The sequence below is a fragment of the Phyllobates terribilis genome, unplaced genomic scaffold, assembly GCF_046119375.1.
Source record: "Phyllobates terribilis strain yellow unplaced genomic scaffold, ASM4611937v1 Scaffold_2__4_contigs__length_985480577, whole genome shotgun sequence".
Lineage (NCBI taxonomy): Eukaryota > Metazoa > Chordata > Amphibia > Anura > Dendrobatidae > Phyllobates > Phyllobates terribilis.
In genome coordinates, this window is record NW_027362762.1 from 864333724 (window position 1) to 864356977 (window position 23254).

The window sequence follows — 23254 nt, forward strand, 5'->3', positions numbered from 1 at the left end:
ACTTGAAACTTTTTTCTAAATTATTTCTGTGCTTTCATAGGTGTCAGCGCAGCCTAACCAACTATTTCCCCCATCATTGCTCCTGGTGGTGGAAAATTCTTTTTCTCCCTGTATACTACAAATTACAACCTGTTCTTGCATTGCCTAATAGCTCAGTGTGTTATTAGGTTGATTCCTAAGTGAAAGGTCACTGGTTCGAATCGAGAAGCAGCCATGAAAAAGATTTCCCAAGAAAAGAGAAAAAAATCATCCAGCTCATCAATAGCGGCCAAGAAAATTGCCAAACTGCAGCATGTGAGTGTTATGACAATTGGAAGAATACGGAATGAAGTCCGTCCATCCATTCAAAAGCCAAGAGGTAGACGTCCAGGCAAAATATCTGAGTCAGCAAGTCGGCTCATCACAAGGTCTATCAGTTCTGGTGCAACAAACACGACAGTGGAGGTGGCTCGTATGCTTTGTAATAGTGAGATCACAGACGTCCATGCAATCACCGTGCGACACACGTTGCACAAGTCTGTAATGGTGGCCCAAAAAAAAGTGAAGAAGCTTCAACTGCGTCGGCTCGAGTTTGCAGAAAAGTACAAAAAGTGCACAGTAGAAGATTAGAAACGAGTGATTTGGAGCAATGAGACAAAAGTCAATAGACCAAGTGCAGATGGGTGCAAATGGGTCTGGAAGAAACAAGGAAAAAAGGGGATAACGGATCGAGAAATTGAAGGAACTGTCAAGTTCAGTGGAGGAAGCCTGATGATATGGGATTGTTTCACAGCTAAAAGCATTCGATACTTGCCCAGGATTGATGGTGATCTCAGTGTTGAGACTATATTTGAGTATCCTACAAGACAAGTTACTTCGTACACCTGAGTACTATGGGTATGAAAAGGACGACGTAGTTGTTCCAGCAGGACGACGACCCAAAGCATACGTTGAGATTGATGAAGAAATGACTCAGTGACAATGAAGTAGAGGTGGTGGATTGGCTCCAACAGTCCCCACACCTCAAACTGATTGAACACTTGTGGGTAGAGTTAAAGAAAAAACTGTATACATACCCAAGTGAGTCGACCAGTATGCACCAACTGTGGGAACATGTAGAAGAGACCTGGGATTTAGATGTCAATTGAATCTGATTGAGAGCATGCCCAGAAGTATTCAGGCAGTGTTGAAAGCAAAGGTGGATTTACAAAATGCTGACAAAATTAAAGTTTAGATTTTTAGGAGCAAAACAGTAACAATGCATTGACATGACAAGAAGCTGCATAACAAATCATAAGCTAAATTGTTGCAAGTCAAATTTATGTATGAGATAGCCAAGATGATTGTCTATAAAATGATTGGTAGTCTCACGTTAAAAGCAGTAGTGGATGGTGAGATATGGAGCCTGAAAGTCAAAAGTTCAAAACACTGTTACCCTTATTCTTGTCAGTGTATACAGACTACAGACCTTGAACCGCATTCTTTTTGTAGACTATATAACAGCTGTGTGTCCCTGCAGAACAGCCACAACTTCCCCCTTATACATTAATATAGTAAAAGTAGCCCCCTTTTGTGCCTCCAAATAGTAATAATGCACCCCTATGTGCCTTCATATAGTAATAGTTCCCCCTCTGCCTCAAAATAGTAATAGTGCCTCCACTGTGCCTCAATGTAGTAAAAGTTCTCCAATTTGTGTCTAGTAATAAAACCCCTTTACATCCTGCTTTGCCTTGACTTAAAAAAAGTATCTAAAACCCACAAGTAGCAATGTCCTATTCCTCCACCTTGCAGCCCGTTGCCTGGCGCAGGCAGCACGATGAAGTAATCATCTGGCGGATTAATATCTCCTTTGTGGCTGCAACCTCTTTAAGGCTGAAAAATCCTGCTTCTTGAAATGAGTGGTGGAGCAGGGAGCCAATGGCTCCATACTCTGCCAAAGTTGTTAATAGTAAACATATCCTAAGGATGCAGATACCATTAAAATTGATGCAGACCCCAGCTGCCTACTTTTGGACCAGCCCATCTGGCATTTCCCAGAATCACCAGATGGACAGTCCAGCCCTGACCTCTTCCAACTAGGTTTGAACAAAACAGGAAAAGTTATAATAGCCTGAGGAAAAATGAAGAAAAAATGTTTTGGTCTTTTTTGGCTAATCAAGCGGTTAAGGATTGAAATGTTTATTCTGCTTTTATCAACTTTTTATGAATTAATGATTATGACAGATAACATATTTTTATTTCAGCCTCCCTTTCCACTGAAAGGGACAGCCAAAGATAATATACGTGTAGTTGGAGAAGTGATCATCATGTTCGGAGCAATTTACATCTTCATCTGCCAGGTACAGAGGGATCTCACTAGTTTCAGGTTAAACATTTACAAAAAGTCTTTTAGTGCATGCTTGTTTATAATATGCATTAAAGTGGATATTTGTGAAATTTCTTATTCCAGGAAAGCCAATATATATTTTTTGCACAATCTTATTTCTTTAACAAGTGGGAAAAAATGTTGGTAACATACAAGAATAATAAGCAGTGCCTAAAAGAGGACGAGTATCACTGGAAGATTTGTACTTCTCCACTTTTGGATCAATTGTATGTTATAACCACAATAATATTTATTGTTCAGGGAACCTACATTCTAGAGAAAACGATCGCTCCCATCTTTTACTTTGCTCACATTAAGAATGGATCAGAAATTGTTGGCTCATTATTAAAGCTAATGCGCATCCTAAAGTTACCGACATTCTTGTTGGCAACTTAGGCACGTTTTAGTCCCACCCCAGCTCTGCTCCCAAACCAACCAAAAATACACATTTGTAGGGCTTGTACAAGCTACGATAACTGGATGCTTGCAACCACCACTATAGGAAGCTAAATGCATGCAATCTCAATAGATATTAAAATAAAATTAATTTATTTAATACCAACATATTCTGGAGACCTTACAATTTAGAGGGTATATGGATTGCCAAAATCAGAAAATACAGAATTCTAAACTAATAAAAAATTCAAACAATGTAGTATGAATTCTATTCACAAGAGCTTATAGTCTGTGAGGAGATATGGTTCATACAAGAGTTAGTGGCGTTATTCAGGACTATACAAATTTTTTTTACTATGAGCCTGTTCTGCCCAACGCAGATCACTGACCGCTCCTGACGGCGAATCTGTGGCTTCTGCTGATGTCACATCTACAGAGCAGCAGCTTCTCTTCCGCTCTGCACTGTTGATGGGGCGTGACTGTCGATGTCATGCTGATTGACAGCTGACTCCTCGCTGTTTAACTGAGGGAAGCTGGCTGTCAATCAGCATGGTGCCAGCAGTCACTCCCATCCACAGAGCAGCCCAGAAGAATCTGATCTGTAAATTAGCAACTTGTAAATTAGCAACAGTAAATTAGCTGCCTGTTAGTTTGCTGGCTAATGGTAAAAAAATAATTTAGTTCTGGATAACCTTTTTAAAGTGGTTGTCCAGCCCTGGCAAAAATGTGCTTAATTGACAGTTCGAACCAGCAGCATTATTGCTCTACTGGCCTGACTGTGTGCTCTTAAACGGAACTACGGCAGCATGTATCAGGCACTAGCTGTATGGTCTCAGCCGGGTATGTCTCATTCTGAAATGCTGCGGTGTTACAGAAAAAAAGCATATCTTAAAAGCTGCCATAGACCAAGTCGCACAAGAGACTAGCCGGACTGGCAGGTCCCTGGCAGCTCTATGTTCGCTACCACTGACTGACAGGCAACGGACAGTGATAGACCCGTCACTGTGGAGAGCAGGTGGGGAAAAGCTGGTGGGAATCCACCTTTCCGCCTAGTCTCCTGTGCAGCTTTCAAAGTGTTTCCAAGAAATGCTGCAGGTTTTCAGCATCAAACATACGTGGCTGAAATCATATAGCTGTTGTACAGTTGTTACCATGCCACCATGGGCAGTGACAAAGAAAGTACAATTTGTGATGCTAGGGTGCATAAAGGGATCCTTTCACATGAAAAAATGCTATTAATCTGCCAGAAAGAATAAATTAACTTTATTCCTCCTGGCAGCGTTCCTTTCTCAGTAACGGGGAAGGGGGGGTTCAGTCACTGCTCAGTGTACAGAGTTGTGTCTGTAACCGTGGTCCCAACACTGACTGACAGTAGGATCTAATGATGACCTGGCTGTCAGTCATTGTGGGGGGCGCGGTTACAGCGGCTGCTCTCTATACACAGAACGGTGACTGAACTGGTCCCGTCGCCGCCATGATGACTGAGACCGGAACGCTGCTGGGAGGAATAAAGTTTATTTCCTCCCAACAGCGTGGGTCTAAGTTCCGGTGCCGGGCTGATTCAGAGTGCTATTAACCTTCAGATTAACCCCATATCTGCAAGTTAGTAGCATTTTTTTCACGTGACAGGTTCCCTTTCATTAATCTTTGCTTCCTGGTAGTGTGGTGTAATGTGGTGCACTCCAAATAGTCCAGAAAATAAGGATAATGCAGGGTCAGTTCGAAAATGTACATGTTATAAGAATTTACAGGCACAGCCAGATTAATGGTACTTGAACACAGGTTCAATTCTTATGCAGAAAACACAGTTACTATTCAGTGAGGTGATTGTTTTCAGACAAGGCCCTGGTGCAGTTGTACATATGGTGTAGTGATTCCTCAGCTTCTGGTATCTGCATGTATGCATAATCCTTGTCACACCACTGTCTGCAGCTTTGACCTTGGTTCCTCATATATGGGTGCTATGGTCGCTCTCCTACCTGCTCCTACAGCTTCTCCAGAGCAACAACTCTGTATAATGTCTCCTTCCCTTCACTGCAAGGCCCAAGGTGACCTAATTTCCATATATGGAAAGCAGAGCTGCTTCATTAGCCCTTTACTACCACCTAATGGCGGAACATAAATACATCATGTTCTTAAAGAGGTTGTCCACTACTTTTTGATTGATAACCTATTCTTAGGATAAGTCATCAATGTCTGATTGGCCGACACCCGGCACCCCCGCTGATCAGCTGTTATCAGTGTCGGTGGCCACCAGCCGGAAGTACTCACTTGTGGAGCTGCTCCATCTTCTGGTAGTGGCCGCAGCAGGGTACTACACATCCGCCTCCTATTCAAATCAATAGGAAGCGAATGTGTAGTATCAAGCCTCGGCCACTACCAGAAGAAGGAGCAGCTCAACAAGTATTTCCGGCCGGCGGCCTCCAACACCGATAACGGCTGATCAGCAAAGGTGCCGGGTGTCAGACGATCATACATTGATGAACTATCCAAAGAATAGGTCATCAATCAAAAAGTAGTGGACAACCTCGTTAAGAACAGAGAAGAATTTTAGTAGCAAATAAATTACAAAGTTGCGTGTTTTTACAAGCACTTTACAATTTTACCCATCTAAGAAGATAGGAATAACCCTTGAATGGTATAGAGGGAGTCATTCTTAAAATGAAGAGTATATTATGATGCAGAAAAATATTCTGGTGCAGAAGAGGGTAATTTGACAGCTAGCAATACAAATTCAATGGATATTCTTGTGTTAAGTTAACCTTCTGTGTGTCGGTTTAAGAATGGCCACATACATGTTTTATAAACTACGGATCAGATTTATTGCTACTACAGAATATTTTTTTCAATTTTTGTTTCCTTACAGATCATATACTTTTGGAAGAGACGACCTTCATTACAGATATTAATGATAGACGGATACTTTGAAGTCCTATTGTAAGTTTTGTCAATCTTGTAGGAGAAAACACAGTGGTGTATGCTCTAGAGGGGGTGCAGAGGGTGTCTAGAGGAAATGATTCTGAGGGCAGACCTCCAGTCTGTACTGAAAATGTGCCGAGCCACTAATTATATCCAAAACAATGGTTTTATTATTTGCACACTGGTCATATTATTTAGGCTCAGTTCACATGATATAGGATCCTTCCATCAGAAATATGCATTAGGAGTATTTACTAATGTACGCATTCAGTTAAGGCTCCAGTCCGATATATAAGACAATATTAGTATACAGTAATATGTGTCGACTATATGACCTTATTGTGAAAAGAAAGTAGACTATGCAGTCTGTAAATAATGTACAAGGGAATAAAAGTCTACTAAACATCACAAGACATGACAATAGGACACTCTTTTGGCTTACATTGGGCCAATGTTGCCCTGCAGATAAATTCAGCGCATGCACCAGGATTTTTCCCAACATATACAGTGGGGAAAATAAGTATTGATACACTGCCGATTTTGCAAGTTTTCCTACCTACAAAGAATGGAGAGGTCTGTAATTTTTATCGTAGGTCACTTCACATGTAAGAGACAGAATCTAAAAATAAAAAAACAGAAAATCACATTGTATGATTTTTTAATAATTAAATTGCATTTTTTTGCATGAAATAAGTATTTGGTCACCTACCAACCAGCAAGAATTCTGGCTCTCACAGATCTGTTAGTTTTTCTTTAAGAAGCCCTCCTACTCTGCACTCATTACCTGTATTAATTGCACCTGTTTGAACTTGTTACCTGTAAAAAAGACACCTGTCCACACAATCAATCACACTCCAATCTCTCCACCATTGCCAAGACCAAAGATCTGTCTAAGGACACCAGGGACAAAATTGTAGATCAGCACAAGACTAGGATAGGATACAGCACAATAGGCAAACAGATTGGTGAGAAGGCAACAACTTTTGGAACAATTATTAGAAAATGGAAGAAACACAAGATGACTGTCAATCTTCATCAGTCTGGGGCTCCATGCAAGGTCTCGCCTCATGGGGTAAGGATGATTCTGAGAAAGGTCAGGAATCAGCCCAGAACTACATGGGAGGACCTGGTCAATGACCTACCGAGAGCTGGGCCCAGTGTCTCAGACATTACCATTAGTAACACACTACACAGTCATGGATTAAAATCCTGCAGGGCACGCAAGGTCCCCCTGTATTATGCCACCACATGTCCAGGCCCATTTGAAGTTCGCCAATGTCCATCTGGATGATCCAGAGGAGGCATGGGAGAAGGTCATGTGGTCAGATGAGACCAAAATAGAACTATTTGATATCAACTCACTCCACTCGCCGTATTTGGAGGAAGAAGAAGGATGAGTACAACTCCAAGAACATCATCCCAACCGTGAAGCATGGTGTGGGAAAAATCATACTTTGAGGGAGATTTTCTGCAAAGGGGACAGGACAACTGCACCGTATTGAAGGGAGGATCGATGGGGTCATGTATCGTGAGATTTTGGCTAACAACCTCCTACCCTCAGTAAGAGCATTGAAGATGGGTCATGGCTGGGTCTTCCAGCATGACAATGACCCGAAACACACAGCCAGGGCAACCAAGGAGTGGCTTTGTAACAAGCATTTCAAGGTCCTGGAGTGTCCTAGCCAGTCTCCAGACCTGAACTCAATAGAAAATCTTTGGAAGCAGCTGAAACTCAATGTTGCCCAGTGACAGCCCCGAAACCTGAAAGATCTGGAGAAGATCTGTATGGAGGAGGCGGCCAAAATCCCTGCTGCAGTGTGTGCAAAGTTGGTCAAGAACTACAGGAAACATCTGACCGCTGTAATTGCAAACAAAGGTTTTTGTTCCAAAAATTAAGTTCTGTTTTTCTATTGTATCAAATACTTATTTCATTCAGTAAAATACTAATTAATTATGTAAAAATCATACAATGTGATCTTCTGTTTTTATTTTAAGATACTGTCTCTCACAGTTGAAGTGTACCTACGATAAAAATTACAGACCTCTACATTATTATTTCTTTTCCCCCTCTTGTTAGTTTTCCCCTTTTCCTTAATGTGCAGATGGTATTGCTAATGCATTAGCATTAATTAGAAGCTAAGAATTTTAAAAGGAACAATGTTATAAGTATGTTAATGCAAATATAAGAATCAAACCGTATGTTAGGATTCCATTGGTTTTATTTGTATAAGTGTATTCCTAATCATTTAATATGTTTCATTACATTTTACTAAACTCTACGATATTTCAGTTAAAAAAAAAGAAAGACAGCGAGAACAATGTTAATAAGTCTGATACAAGATGTTGTTCTTTTGGTTATTCATCTTTACATTATTGATTGGTAATATGTTCTAGATGTTACTATTTTTATTACTGTTAATAAAAAATATGTTTGAAAAAAAAAATGATAGACCTCTCCATTCTTTGTAGGTGGGAAAACCTGCAAAATCCGCAGTGTATAAAATACTTATTTTCCCCACTGTATGCAGAATATAGTATTGCACCTGTAGATAAATATTTGTAGTGAAATTACCATTTTTTCCATTGGGTCAATTAAACAATAAAGTTATTATCTCGTCTTACAGTTTTCTCCAAGCCACTCTTCTTCTACTCAGCGGTATCGTCTACCTGGCAGGAAATGAAGTCTATGTGGCCCTAATGGTGTTTGCCTTGGTGATTGGCTGGGTGAATATGTTATATTACACCCGCGGCTTCCAGCAGACTGGAATATACAGTGTGATGATTCAGAAGGTCAGATTATCTGCTATTTTCACACATTTTACAGTTTGTTGTACAGTATAATACTATTAGTAATTATCATTAAAACAATGTCTTTTTAATACGAACATATAGAGATGGGGGGAAGGATTATCAAAGGAAAAGTTCATTAATTTTGATAAATCTCCTCCAGTATTATCTTCAGGCCCTGCACATATATGTTAATTACATTCTCTTTTTTTTAAAACACATAGTCCAAATTGAAGAAGTTTTATCACTGTGAAAACTCCTGATGCCTATAAGGGCTGTCTAGCCATCACAATCTGAGTCACTCAGATTCTTATATTCATCATTTTTCCTGCTTTCATCACATCAACTTCAAGAACTGTCTTCTAATATATTCCACTCTTTGACAGCAGCCATTCTAATGAGATTTCCAATCCATCCAGATGGGAGGGCGCAACCACGGAGCCAGCTCAGCATTGTGCAAAAACTTTGTGATTTTCCAAATGGTTTTACACCAGTTTTCTAGCAAAAAAAAAATAAACACTTGAATCACCAATAGTGTATGAAAACCTGGAATAAATCAACTGAATCTGCATAAAAATCTGCATGTAATGCATGTTGCTATTTATCTCCAACTCTGGCAGAGAGTTTTATATCACATGCTACTTTTCGGTTAATTTAGCCATACATCTCACAAATGCTGGGGAAAGTATTGCACAATCAGTATTAATCAGTCACATTTTTCTTTCAGACGATTCTACGTGACATGCTTCGCTTCCTGCTTGTCTACATAGTCTTCCTCTTTGGTTTTGCAGCAGGTAATAGAATTAGTGGGTGGCGGGGTGTGCACAGTTTCTCTAGGCAGATGAAACTCTCTTTATTCTCTGGAAACATACTGTATGTAAAAGTATAAATTCAAGTAGGATAAGGGAAGTGATCAGAAACTGAACTGTTACCAATTAAAAAGCAGTGTCCTTTGAATTTTTTCATAACCTGTGCAAAGCTTTTATTTATTGCATGTATTTCACTAATTCAGCCAGCAGGTGTCACCCTTGCTGTTTTGCAGTTTTTAGCAGGTTTTCTAATTGGGAATAAATTACTGTTTTAGATATTTGCTTCCAGGCAAAAAAACAAACAAACAAACTATAACCATATTACCTGCATAATTTTAATACACTAATTGTATATGACCATTATATATTGACACCATTGGTCATTATGACCTGGGCCTCTGGAGCTCGCATCCACAATCCACACTTGGCGTGTGCACATCTGAAGGGCTTCGCTACATAGTACATACTGTATTATTTGTGCACTATACGGTGCACCATTAGAGATGAGCCATCAGCACAATGGGCATCCATCCTTAGGACGGCACTGTCATTTTTAACCCGCTTCCTGCCGAGCCCAATATGTTGTTGCGCTTTCGTTTTTTCCTCCCCTTTTCCAAAAATCATAACGTTTCATTTTTGCTCTTTAATATGGCCGTATGAGGACTTGTTTTTCCGGGATGAGTTGTAGCTTTGAATGACACCATTCATTTTACTGTACAATGTATTTGAAAAAAAGGAATAATTACAATTTTTTGGGTTGAGGCACGGCTACTGAAAAAATAGCAGTTCTGGTATTTAGATTTTTTTCTATACGGCATTTGTATGGGTTAAATAATTTAAAGAGATTGTCCTCTACTTTCAAATTGATGACCTATCCTTAGGACAAATAGTGGCAACCTCTTTAATATTTTGGTAGATCAGAGTTCATTTTTTTATGTCTTTACTTTTAAACTGGGGTGGTTCAAATTTTACATTTTTTATTATTACATTTTACTTTTTAATTTCACTTTATTTTTTAGTTCCTATATAGGTCTTGTATCTGCAATCAGTTGATCACCTATTCTATATACTGCAACATCACATTATTGCAGTATATAGGGAAAATTGCGCTCTGGCATGAAACCCACCAAGACTTCACAGGAGTACCTAGATAGCAGCCATGTGAGCCTTCAGCAGGCCCTGGCTATCATGTCAATCCATCAGCACCCCAGAATCACATTGCGGGGGATAGCCAGTGGGCGCCCGTATGGACGCTCATGCAATGTCGCACTCCTTAAATACCACTGTGGGATATTGACCATGTAATGTAAATGTTTAGCAGCTGCGATCAGACCTAGCTCTAGACGCTTCTTTTATAGGTGAATGCCACCTGTACAACACAGCCAGCACCTTCCATGTGTGGAGCAGGCGCAGCTCCTGAGCCTGCACCCAACATAAGATGTACTATTATGTTCTATGTTGGAAAGTGTTTAAAGACATGGAGCTGAGCTGGTAACACTATCCTCAAAATGCAAACTAAAACCAGACTGATAAAGAGTTGCTGTCCATATTGCATATAAACAACAAGGATAACAAGTGAAATTTTTTTCTGATGGCTCCTAATGTAAAAAAACAAATCAGTTAACAACCGTCACCGTCTTTGCCATCACAGCTTTGGTAACACTTATTGGTGAAGCACCACAAGACGCCACAAACAGCACTGCATCTGGGGAGAAGGAAGAAGCGAGCTCATACTCCAGCCTGTATATCTCCTGCTTGGAATTGTTCAAGTTTACCATTGGTATGGGAGATCTGCAGTTTGACGAGAATCTGAAGTTCAAGCACTTCTTCATGTTCCTGCTCATCCTGTACGTGGTCCTCACTTACGTTCTCCTCCTGAACATGCTCATTGCCTTAATGAGTGAAACTGTCAACAGAGTGTCTAGCGAGAGCAAGAGCATTTGGAAACTCCAGGTGGGTTGAACATTTTTTACTACCTTATTCTTGTAATGCTGCTCGTGCCTTAAAGGGAATCTATCACAAGATTTTTGCTAACCCATCTGAGAGCAGCATGAAATAGGGGCAGAAACGCTGATTCCAGCGATGTATCACTTACTGGACTGCTTGCTGCAGTTTTGTATAACCCCACCCACACCAGTGATTGGCTGCTTTCTGTGTACACTGTGCATAGGCAGAAATCTGCCAATCAGTGGTGGGGGCAGAGTTATACAGAGCTCATGAATATGGAGGACTACATGGCATCCGGTTTACTAATCCTCTTTTCATAATCTCCTGCTGGTAAAATGGTAATTTTATCAAAACTACAGCAAGCAGCCCAGTAAGTGACACATCGCTGACTTCAGGGTCTCTTTCTCTATATTATGCTCCACTCAGATTAGGTCACGTGGCAATGACCTGGTGACATATTACCTTTAAGTACATAACATCCATTGCTCAATCCTGTCTAGAACTAGAGGCCACTAGTACCCCTATTGGTTTGTGAATTTTTTTTTTTCTAGTAGAAAGGAAACAATCGATTTGATGCTAATAGAATTGTGTTAACTGTTTAGGAAATTGCTGAACCCTGCAAATTTGAACAAGTTACATTTTACTTCGCATGAATGACCTTATATGGCCAATTTACACAATGCAGAGTATTACCCATAATTCTTGCAGCCATCATGTCACAATATATAGCACAGTCAATCAGGAAGGACTATCAAAGCCTGTACAAAAGCTGAAGCAGGAAATGCAGCTGCCATTTTGTAGTGAATCTGGATCATGAGCGATAAAGGGAGAAAGCCATTAAACACTGAATAAACTGTACCAATAGTGTGTGTGACAGCACAGTAGTGAAGAAGATTAGTGTGTGAGGAAAATAGAATAATGTCATACACATCTTAATCGCAAATCGAATTTCCTGGGAGAATTTCATGAAGCTAGTGAATTTGAATTTTAGAACATTTGCTCATCTTTCTAGTGTCTGATAACGTATTTTGGACCCACGGTAGAAGATATGGGAGTCAGACTGTGTACACCTGCCTTTTTAAGGTTTTGAATAAAATGGAGAAAAAGGGAGACACATTTGAAAAAGTTGTCTGAACCTGCTGATCTCAGCATTGTGTGGGGATCTCCCAACTCTCCTTTTCACTGATGATATCGAGTAGAGAAGAATCAGTCATGGTTGAATTACAATGAATTACCTTTGTACCATTTTGTTCTCCCAGGAGAATGAAGCAGCAGTTTACTTCACTCTTCCCATTGAAAGCACATGCATGCTTGGCTGAACTGAGCGTGCATATGTATGAGGTATTCGGCCAGGTAGCCTGATCAATATCTAAGGTGTATGGGCACCTTCCTATAGTGAGGGTGCAATGTGTGGGTTGTTACAGTGGTTGTGATGGGGAGCAGGGGTCAGTGCTTGATTAATAGCAGGCAGAAGCCTGAAGAAGACAGAAAATTCTGACATGTGCCACCCGGCCCACAGTCATTGATTTGTGAGAATTTATTTACTTCAGTGACATTTTAGGAACAATGTTTTAGCATAAATAGGAATACCCAAATGTCATATATTATGTGATAAATGAAGAACTCAATGCTGAGCCACAAGTTGTGTCACAGGTGTACAGACTGTTTGGAAACCACACAGCAGTGTCGGAGAATAGACGCCTACCACAGTAAGAGGAAGGAAATGACATACACCGGGCTAGCTGTGACAGATCCTGACAAAGTAAAGCCAGACGTATAAAGACACAAGTTATGTACATTTATGGAGCGTGATACTGTTACAGTATATTGGTTAAGACAGACAAGAGTTTCCTAGGAAAATTATTGTAAATTTATTCTTACTTTTCTAAGAAAGTTTTGCATTATAAGCAAAGAAAAACTAATTTTTTTTCATCAGCATATTATAAAGAGTCCCCAAAGTCCCCTAATTCCACTGCAGAGGGCAGAGGACTGAGCACAGATAAAAACTTGGTACCTCTCAGAAGTAGCTTTACCCCCATCACATTCCTTACCACTTACGAGAGGAGGTCTTGGTGCTCCCATGCCATTTCCATGACTTGAGTATATCTTGAACTTTCTTGTATGTTAAAAGGGTTGTCCGACCTTAGACTACAAGTCTGCAGTTCCGCTATGTGACTGCAGACTTGTGCGGTCTTGCTAAATGCAAGTGTTTTAACTGAGGCCAGACAGAGTCTAGTCGTAATGTGGCCAGAAGTATGAAAATTACATAATTACGGTCACTTGACTGTCTGCTCCCGGCACTGGGGAATCCTTGCAGTGAGCAGTGCTCGCAATGTGAAGATTCACAAGTCTGCAGCCATATTGAGTGACTGCAGACTTGTAGCCTGTACCTGTATCCCTGTACCTGTTGTTATCATCCCTGAGGGTCAATAATGGGCGTCCTTCTCATGTCCCAAGGTCCTTTGATGGAGATTACATTTTTATCAGTATTGTATCGGTAACAGTATTTGAAAGCTCAGAAAGTCATGGACTTTATTGGACTCCTTTGGCCTCTCAGTTTTACAAATAAGTTGATAATTCTGTTTAGTAATATGGAAATTCAGGTACATCATTTATTGTAACTGCGAGAAAGAAAAACAGAACAAAGTTAGTTTTCGCTCCAGCCAGACATTCGCACGTCCCACAGAATATTCTCATCCTTCTCCATTCACATAAATATGACTCAGTTAGCGAACAGCAGATTTCAGATATTGTTACTGTCACGCTAGATACAAGATACAGAAGTGAATCAGATGACCTCTAGTTATAGGAAATGTGCCCCCTATATGTGACCACTGATAAAGCCTGAATGACTAAGTGATCCGTGTGCTGGAGGGATCTTTTTTCCATGTAAAAATATTCACAAAAAAGTCAATTCTTTGTCATTGTAACATGTCCTATGTCTTTCTGCAGTCCGAGAAGCTCTGAGCAACAAATCGGGGAGTGCTGTCCTCTCATGCTCACATTGTAAATTAGGACATTGAAGAAACTTTCCAGTAACAACTTTTCCCTTTCCTTTCCACTCGGCTAATATTAAATTTAAAGTGAACTTGTCACCAGGTTTTTCCCATATAACCTACAGCTACCACCTTTCATCCCTGTGTTACAGCATCCTGGAATGCTATATATTAGTCTCCAACCCTTCCTGCAAAACAAAAAAAAAGACCTTTTATTATACTCGCCTACGGAGCTGTCCAGTCCAATGGGAGCTGCTTGTCTTGATTTGGCGCCTCTTCTCTTCTTGTCATGCCATCCTCCTTCTCTACTTCGTGTGGATGATGTGTTCTACATCATGCACACAGTGTTCCAAATAAGATATGCAAATAAGCAGAGGCAGATACAGGCGGAAGAGGACCCCTGTATAAGTACATGGGCCCTTTGCAACTCTATAGCTCATCAAAATGCACAATTCCACCTGCTTTGTAAGTAGAAGTGGGCCCCCTTTCCTCTTGGGCCCCTTTGTGGCTACGCAGGTTGCATCAATGATATATCCACCCCTGCAAATTAGGCTGTAGATCTGAAGCCTCTGTCACTCCAACTCTATTCCCCGCCCATCACCAGCTCCTCAAGCTTGACTGACAGCCTCTATGCTGTGTGACTTCAGGCAAAGTCGCCTTCAGTCGCGGAGGGAGTGCTGGGCGAGGAATAGAGCTGGAGTGACAGAGGCTTCAGGGTCATTTGCATATCAATTCAAAAGCTGATTTCTCAGTAATGGAGGCACAGACTAGCCATGTTAAGGTATTGCTGGACTTGTCTTTGAAAGAGCTATATGCATATATAAATAGTTTTGGGGGTAAAATCCTGCTGAGAGATTCCCTTTAACCTAACAGAGGCTGATGGGGACAGACAAGTCCAGAATCCCCTTGAATTACCTCATTTTAAATACCAAAGACTTGTATAATACTTCCATAATTAATTCCATATTAAAGCTTTACATCAAGTTTGATTAAAGTTGCACCCTAACCAATGGAGTTATGATTCTTTCTTAGTGGGGTCTTGACCACTGATGTTTGAGGAGTTATTTGGTTGGCTCCTCACAAATTACAACACAGACCTGTCTTTTCCACGCACCTATCTGTCCCTGGTTCTACAGAGAAAGTAAAAAAAAAATTGGCCTCTCATCTCATTGCGCAGTGACGCTGGGTATACGTTATCTAGAGGGGATGAGGGAGCTGTCAGGTTTCCTTTAAATGGATGTTAACCTCTGCTTTAACAATAAAATGATCTGTACTCAGATTTCTGACACCTTCATGGATGTCTGACACTTTCATCAAACTGCAACTACACATCATAAAATTTTCTTACATTTCATGTCTTAGTTTCAGTATTAGTCTTTAGGAGTTAAAATTGGAAATATTATACTGCATGATGCATTGCTCATTTTTTCTGTATACTCATTACTGTATTTTATGTGACTATTTTGGTATCTTCTGTCTAATTGCTACAAATGGGGTAACAGAACAAATTTAGATATGATTGTGTACAAATAGTGCACCTTGCTGAACTTTAGCCAGAGTGATAGCTATGCTTTCCTTCACCCTGGGCAATGGTTCGATTTGCCTCCTCTAAATCGCATACATAAATTGTAACCTATACTGTATCCATAAATAGTACTGCTATACTGTACACATGAATAGTACTGCTATGCTCATAGGTAGTTGTACTATACTGTACATAATAATTGTATCGCTATAAAATACACACAAAGAAGTATTATTATCCTGCAGTCTGGACACAATTATTGTTATTCTGGGGTCTAGGGCAGTGCTGATCAGTGTTTTTTTTTCATACCAATTCACCTTGAGAAAAAAGTGCAAATCAGATTGCAAGCACCCATTTATGTCTATGGGTGAGTGGAAATCATCAGACTGCACTCGGATGTCATCTGTGTCATTACCATAATTGATCCGCTTCTCTCGGAGGAGAGAATCTACGGTCGAGTGACTGCAGCTTTAACCCTGGACCTGTTGATCATATTTTAGTTACATATACCTGTTCATGGGGTATAATATGCACCCAAAGACTGTTTCTTCTACATAGCCATAGCCTCTGTTGAGAGCAGAGCAAAATACTGCAGTGCGCAGGAGGCGGGAAGGGTCAAAGAGCCCCGGCGCTTGTGCACTGCAGTACTTTGCTCTTCCCTAGTCAGAGCAGAGAAGTACGCCTGCGCAGGAGCGCGATGGCGGGGAGACTGTGTGGATGACGTAGGGACGCGTCATCAACACGAAGCAAGAAGGAGGACGGCATCACAAGAAGAAGGGAGGCGCCAGACCAGGATCAGCGACGCCCCTCGGACCCGACCGCCCCCCTGCCCTGGTGATTATAATAAAGGTGTTTTTCTTGTCTTGCAGGTCAAATTGGGGGCAGATATACCGCATTATAGAATGCTGCATGTGAGGGCTGAAAGGTGGAGTCCGTATCTCATAACGCTCAAACCTGGTGACAGGTTCCCTTTAATGCATTGCCTAGCACATTCATACTTTCTAGAAAATTACATATTTTAAGACGCCTTCAAAAAGAATACAAAACTAATACAAAATAATTATCTCATTAGAAAATTCAAGAAATAATAATGGCAGCACGTTATAAATATCACACAAAGAAAAATAATAAAAAATAACAAAATTATCTACACTACTTTTAGTAATATTACATCACACAAATATTCTTCTTCAAGACAATAGCCCTGTAAAATCCTCATCTGTAAAATAATTTGCATCACCACCAAAAAATATGTTTCAAATTACCTTACCTACAACCAGTAATTGGGGTCTCATAAACCCCATTATTAGATTTCGGGAAAACTATATAGCATAAAATTATAACACCACAACACATTTCAAAGATAAAGCTTTGAATAAATTCTCACGAAGAACCAGCCTCGTTCTATGCAGCATGCGCAACGGATATGAAGATAGAGTGGGGCTTCCCAGACCCCATTAACAGGTTCTAGGGTTAAAATTGTTTTGTCATCTGGATCTCAACAACAACAACAACAACTAAGGGCACCCCACAGCTTGAGAAGCACTACTGCAGACAAATGTCACAAATATTAATATAAACATACATATACATGTAAGAGGGTGTGCCGTGGAAGATGACGCCGCAGGTCAAGCACCAAGGTCTGGTGAGGACCCTAATTTGGAAGTGAACGGGAGGCGCAAGTGAACTGGGCCGGTACTTACAACATTAACATAGGGTACAGGGGTCAGTCTGGGGTGGTGCAACAGAAAGGGTGGGTACAGGTCAGAGTTCGGGTGGCCCAGAGAGCATTGATTTATTTTGCCAAAAGGACTTGCGTCCTAGCGAGGAGAACCAGGGACCCCCGCTCGGACCCAGAATATGAGGGTGATTGTTATAGTGTCACCCTTATTACTGTGAGCTTTGTTCTCATTAGAAACTAGAGATATATAACGTAGGGAAGTCGCGCTTTATTATTATTTGATTTTATTTGATAACAACTTTGCTATTATTGAATTATATACTGTATATTACATTGAATATTGTACTCTGTAAATACCCTGTTATTCACAAATTACTCTGTGTTCAAATCAACACCTTCCTACCTGTATTCACATCTGGAGAATAAATAGTTAAGTTGGTTACTTCCACCTTGTCCTTGTCTGCATGTTGCACCCAGTGACCTGCTTATATACAGTTGAAACTAGAAGTTTACATACACTATATAAAAAGACACATATGCATGTTTTTCTCAATATCTGACATGAAATCAGAATTAACATTTCCCGTTTTAGGTCAATTAGGATTACTATCATTTGTAATATTTGCCAAATGCCAGAATAATGAGAGAAAGAGAGAACGTTTTAAGGAATTTTTATTACTTACTGCAAAGTCAAAAGTTTACATACACTAAAATTACTATGCCTTGAAACAATTCTGGACTGCCCATATGATGATGTCATGTGTTTGGAAGCTTCTGATAGATTTATTGGTTTCATCTGAGTTAATTAAAGACACACCTGTGGATGTATTCTAATGCACACCTGAAACAAGCTGCGTCTTTGTGTAGCATCATGGGAAAGTCTAAAGAAATCAGGCAAGATATCAGGAAGAGAATTGTGGACTTGCACCAGTCTGGCTCATCCTTAGGTACAATTTCAAGATACCTGAAGGTGCCTCCTTCATCTGTACAAACAATTATACGCAAGTAAAAACAAGATGGGATTGTCCAGCCATCATACCACTCAGGAAGGAGACGGGTTCTGTGTCCCAGAGATGAACGTGGTTTGGTCTGACATGTGCATATCAACCCAAGGACAAAAGCAAAAAACCTTGTAAAGATGATGGCGGAAGCTGGTAAGATTGTGTCAATCTACATAGCGAAATGAGTACTGTATCAACATGGGCTGAAAGGCCACTCTACCAGGAAGAAGCCATTACTCCAAAAGAAACATAAAAAGCCATATTAATGTTCGCAAATGCACACAGGAACCTTAATTTTTGGAGACATGTCCTGTTGTCTGATCAAACTAAAATTGAACTTTTTGGGCATAATGACCGTCCTTACGCTTGGAGGAAAGAGGGAGAAGCTTGGAAGCCTAAAAACACCATCCCAACTGTGAAACACGGGGTGGCAGCATCATGTTGTGGGGTTGTTTTGCTGCCGGAGAAACTGGTGCACTTCACAAAATAGATGGCATCATGTGAAAAGAAGATTATGTGGCAATACTGGAGCAACATCTCAAGACATCAGCCAGCAAAGCTGAAAAAGCAAGGCGACCTACAAACCTGGATCAGTTACAACAGTTTTGTCAGGAGGAATGGGCCCAAATTCCGACCAACTATTGTGTGGAGCTTGTGGAAGGATAACCCAAACGTTTGCCCCAAGTCATTCAGTTTAAGGGCATTGGTACCAAATACTAATGACATGTATGTAAACTTTTGACTTTGCAGTAAGTAATAAAAATGCCTTAAAACATTCTCTCTCTCATTTGGTAAATGTTAAAAATGATGGTAATCCTAATTGACCTAAAATGGGAAAGGTTTATTCTGATTTCATGTCAGATATTGAGAAAAACATGCTTATGTGTCTTTTTATATAGTGTATGTACACTTCTGGTTTCAACTGTATATATACAGGTGCATCTCATAAAATTAGAATATCATCAAAAAGTTAATTCTCCCACACTGTCAGTGACGTGCATGAGGTGAGCTGAGTTCATTGTCGGCTCATCTGGATGCTGTCACAGCCAGACACTGAGGAGCGCAAGCATGCCTGCGCTTCTCAGTGTCTGCGGGATGACAGGCTGGATGGCAGCTTTCTGCTGCGATCCAGCCTGTCATCTCGATGTAGCAGAGCTGAAGCTGTCCTGGGAACCATGGAAAGGTAAGGATGATGTTGCTTTATTATTTTACTTTTATTGCAGGAGATCGTTGGCTTCAGCTGGAATGGGCGTGACGGTAAGTATGGTTTAATTTAGAACATTAAAGAATTGTGTGTTTATTTCAATTAAAGGACTTTATTCTGGGTGTTGTGTTTTTTTTAAATACTTTACTGGAAATTCATGGCGGTCATGTCTAATATTGGCGTGACCCCATGAATTTCGGGCTTAGGGCCAGCGGATAATACAAAGCTATTTTCTGGGGTGGCTACGGACTGCAGTTCGCAGCAGGGGGGGCCCACAAAGCTTGGGCCTCCCTGCGCTGTGAATTCCAGCCCCCAGCTGCTTAGTTGTACCTGGCTGGACACAAAAATAGGGCGAAGCCTCACGTATTTTTTTTTACTTATTTAATGAAATTCATGAAATAATAAAAAAAGGGCTTCCCTATATTGTTGTGTCCGGCCAGGTACAATTAGGCAGCTGGGAGTTGGGGGCAGCCCGTTCCTGGATGCCGTACTAGGCTGGCATACAAAAATATGGCAAAGCCCAGGTCAAAATTTTTTTGAAAAATTAATTAAAAAATAAATAATAATTTAGGGACTGCATCTTTATTAACTCCTCAAGTGTCATTTAGTGCTAAAATAAAGGATTTATTAAAAAAAAAAATTGGCGTGGGATCCCCCATAATTTTAGTCTCTAGCTGAGGTTAAGCAGACGGCTGGGGCAGATGTTTGAAGCCTGGGAAGGGGGTAATACCCACGGAGCTTCCCAGGCTACTAATATTAGCCCCCAGCTGAATACCTAGACTTTACCAGCTATTAAAATGGGGGACCCCCCCAAAGAAATGACGTGGAGTCCCCCCTATTTTAATTGCTAGCAAAGGCTAGGCAGACAGCTGTGGGCTGATATTAATAGCCCAGGAAGGGTGCCATGAATATTGGCCCCCTCCCAGGCTAGAAACACCAGCCGTCAGCCGTCCCAGAAATGGCGCATCCTATGGATGCACCAATTCTGGCGCTTAGCCTCGCTCTTCCACGCTGCCCTGGTGCGGTGGCAGGGGGTAATAGTGGTGGGGTTCATGTCAGCGCCAGCTGCCGTGAAGCCCAGGTTAGTAATGATGGGCGTCTATAAGACACCCCCATTACTAACCTACAAAGTGTTAAAAAGAAAACACACACTACACCCAGAAAAAAATAATTTATTTGAAATAAAACACACCATTTTATTTAATTCTTAGTTTACTAAAAAAAATAGTTACCTGTCCACGTTCCTGCGCTGATCTCCCATGCACAGCTGTCACATCTGGAGATGGTGACAGCTGTGCATGGCTGCTGTAAGCTCACGCTGCCGGGAACACGTCCGCTCCCGGCAGCGGGAGCCACTGACTGAGGTCACCGGAGTGCATTCAGTCAGCGCTGCTCCGGAGACCGCCTTTACGGCCCTGCTGTACCGTGGGAATTTCTCACGGTACAGCAGGGCCGTAAAGGAGCTAACTGGAGCAGCGCTGCCTGAACTCTGGCGAACCCGCTTATGCAATGACGGGGCTGCTTTTACGGCCCCATCATTCTAGCGGCGGCAGTGGTTCAGAGCGGTCACATTTTATGTGGCTGCTCTGAACTGGAGATCTTCGTGGGACACTCGTGGACTACTACGGAGGGGTAAGGATAAGGTTGTGGTTTATTATTTTATATTTTATTACAGGAGATCGATGGCTTCGGGGAATTAGGTGTCTAGGTGAGTATAGGTGTAGTTTTTTATTTTTTACTTTATTTTAGGTGGCGATCGGGGACAGATAATGTATAAACTAATTTATTTTAGGTAACCACTGGCCACCAATGACATGTATTTAAAATTTATTGGGGACACAGTAGGGCAATTTAAATAGCAGGATCAGGCTGATGGGAACTACTGCTCCCATCGAGCTGATCCTGCTGGCATAGGTCGATGGGAGTAGTAGTGTCACATCGGCCTATGTCTGCCTGCACGCACACACCCGCAGACATCGCACAGACACAGCGCACACCCGCACACACTCGCAGACATCGCACAGACACCGTGCACACACCCACAGACATCGCACAGACACCGCACACACACTAATCATGACGGGCTGATGGTCTGGGAGGTGAGGCTGACCTGTGCGGCCGTGGGAAAGTTCATGTGAGTTCATGCAATGTAGTCAAGCATGAACTCACATGAACCCTCTGAGGGCACCGCGGCTACTTCAAATGAACAGCTGATCGGCATCACCTGATACCTCAGCTGTTCATTTGAAATAACCGGTGGGAAAGCGCAGCACAGAACGGGAAAGCCGGCGGTGAAGTCTTTTCACTGCCGGCTTCCCCGCCCGGGTCCTTCGCTCCCCGCTCCTTGGTGCTGCTCTCCCCGCCCGGTCCTAACTTACGATCAGGATGAGGGGAGCAGAGGGTCGGGGTGGGAGGCTGCGGGGAAGCAGTATGGGGCTGTGTGATTGTTTAAAAGCTGGCGGCTTTTTACCGCCCGCCGGCTTTTAAACAATCAGGAGAATTCTTTCAAGCTGGGATGGCATTCTGATGACAGGATGGATCGCAGCTGAGCGCTGCCACCCAGCTTGTCATCCTTCAGAGACACTGCAGAGCGCAGGCATTATGGGAACTTCCGATTCCGGTATTCGATATTGTAAAAGTATCGGAATTAAGTATCAGAATTCCAATACCGCGAATATCGGCCGATACCCGATATTTCAGTATCGGAATGCTCAACACTAGTAATAATACGTGATTTAACTTTTTATGTTTAAATAAAATGATTTATTATTTTTGGCAAACATTTTTTCATAATTTGGGTTCTTCTTAATGATGCATATGAGTCTTATTACAAAGATCGTGGCTGTAGTAGTTTAATGATTATATTTATATTTACACATACATAATACACATATACATACACACACACACACACACACGCTTCTAACGTACACCTAATGTAAGGTTAATGCTAAGAAATTAAAAGTAACCTAGATGAAGAACCTACTTCTTCTAGAGCTGAGTTTGCACACTCCCCCTCCCTGTCCTGTCAGTCCCAACATAGATGCTGTCTGCATCAAGTTACAACAGCTGGCAATAAAACTCTGGCTGTTGTAATCCACTGTGTTACAAGCAAATGAGGTAGAAGAAATCCTGGATCTGTTAAGACCAGATCTTTCTAATTCTCTTTCTCATATCCATCTACTATATCTTTCTCTATATATGCAAACTGATACCAGTTAAAAAAAACATTACATAGAGTGCCAATGAAAATACCCAGTGTATTGTATTTTTCTTACTTTGCAAATAATCAAAAAGTCGGTGTGGGATCTAATACTAAGATTTTTGTTTCCACAGAGAGCGGCTACAATATTGGATATTGAAAGATTCCTTCCAAGATTCTTTCGGAAAAAATGGAGATGTGGTCGCCTCCTCTCCGTAGGGAAAGCACGTTATGGAAAATCAGATGAAAGATGGTGTTTTAGGTAGGAATAGTTAAATCTACTGTTCCGCACTGATGAGCTACAGATGGGATAAGCAGGACTGTCTTATACACTCACTGACAGTTCCATCTCTAAGCATCTCTTGAGCATGGTGGACCCAAGAGCACAGTCTCATTATCTAAATATGTACACTAATAAATATGGAATATGCCGTGTATGGTAA

General features: G+C 41.2%; 1 protein-coding gene across 5 annotated transcripts in view; it reads left to right on the top strand.

Moving 5' to 3' along the window:
- Positions 1 to 23254, top strand: part of LOC141234485 (integrin alpha-E-like) — a 356506-nt gene that overhangs the window by 116375 nt on the left and 216877 nt on the right. For all 5 annotated transcript variants that reach the window (XM_073668020.1, XM_073668018.1, XM_073668016.1 and 2 more), the window contains exons 9-14: positions 2223 to 2318; positions 5607 to 5677; positions 8284 to 8449; positions 9174 to 9240; positions 10907 to 11208; positions 22946 to 23073. In XM_073668020.1, the coding sequence (XP_073524121.1) occupies positions 2223 to 2318; positions 5607 to 5677; positions 8284 to 8449; positions 9174 to 9240; positions 10907 to 11208; positions 22946 to 23073 (830 nt within the window). The remainder of the gene's footprint in view (positions 1 to 2222; positions 2319 to 5606; positions 5678 to 8283; positions 8450 to 9173; positions 9241 to 10906; positions 11209 to 22945; positions 23074 to 23254) is intronic.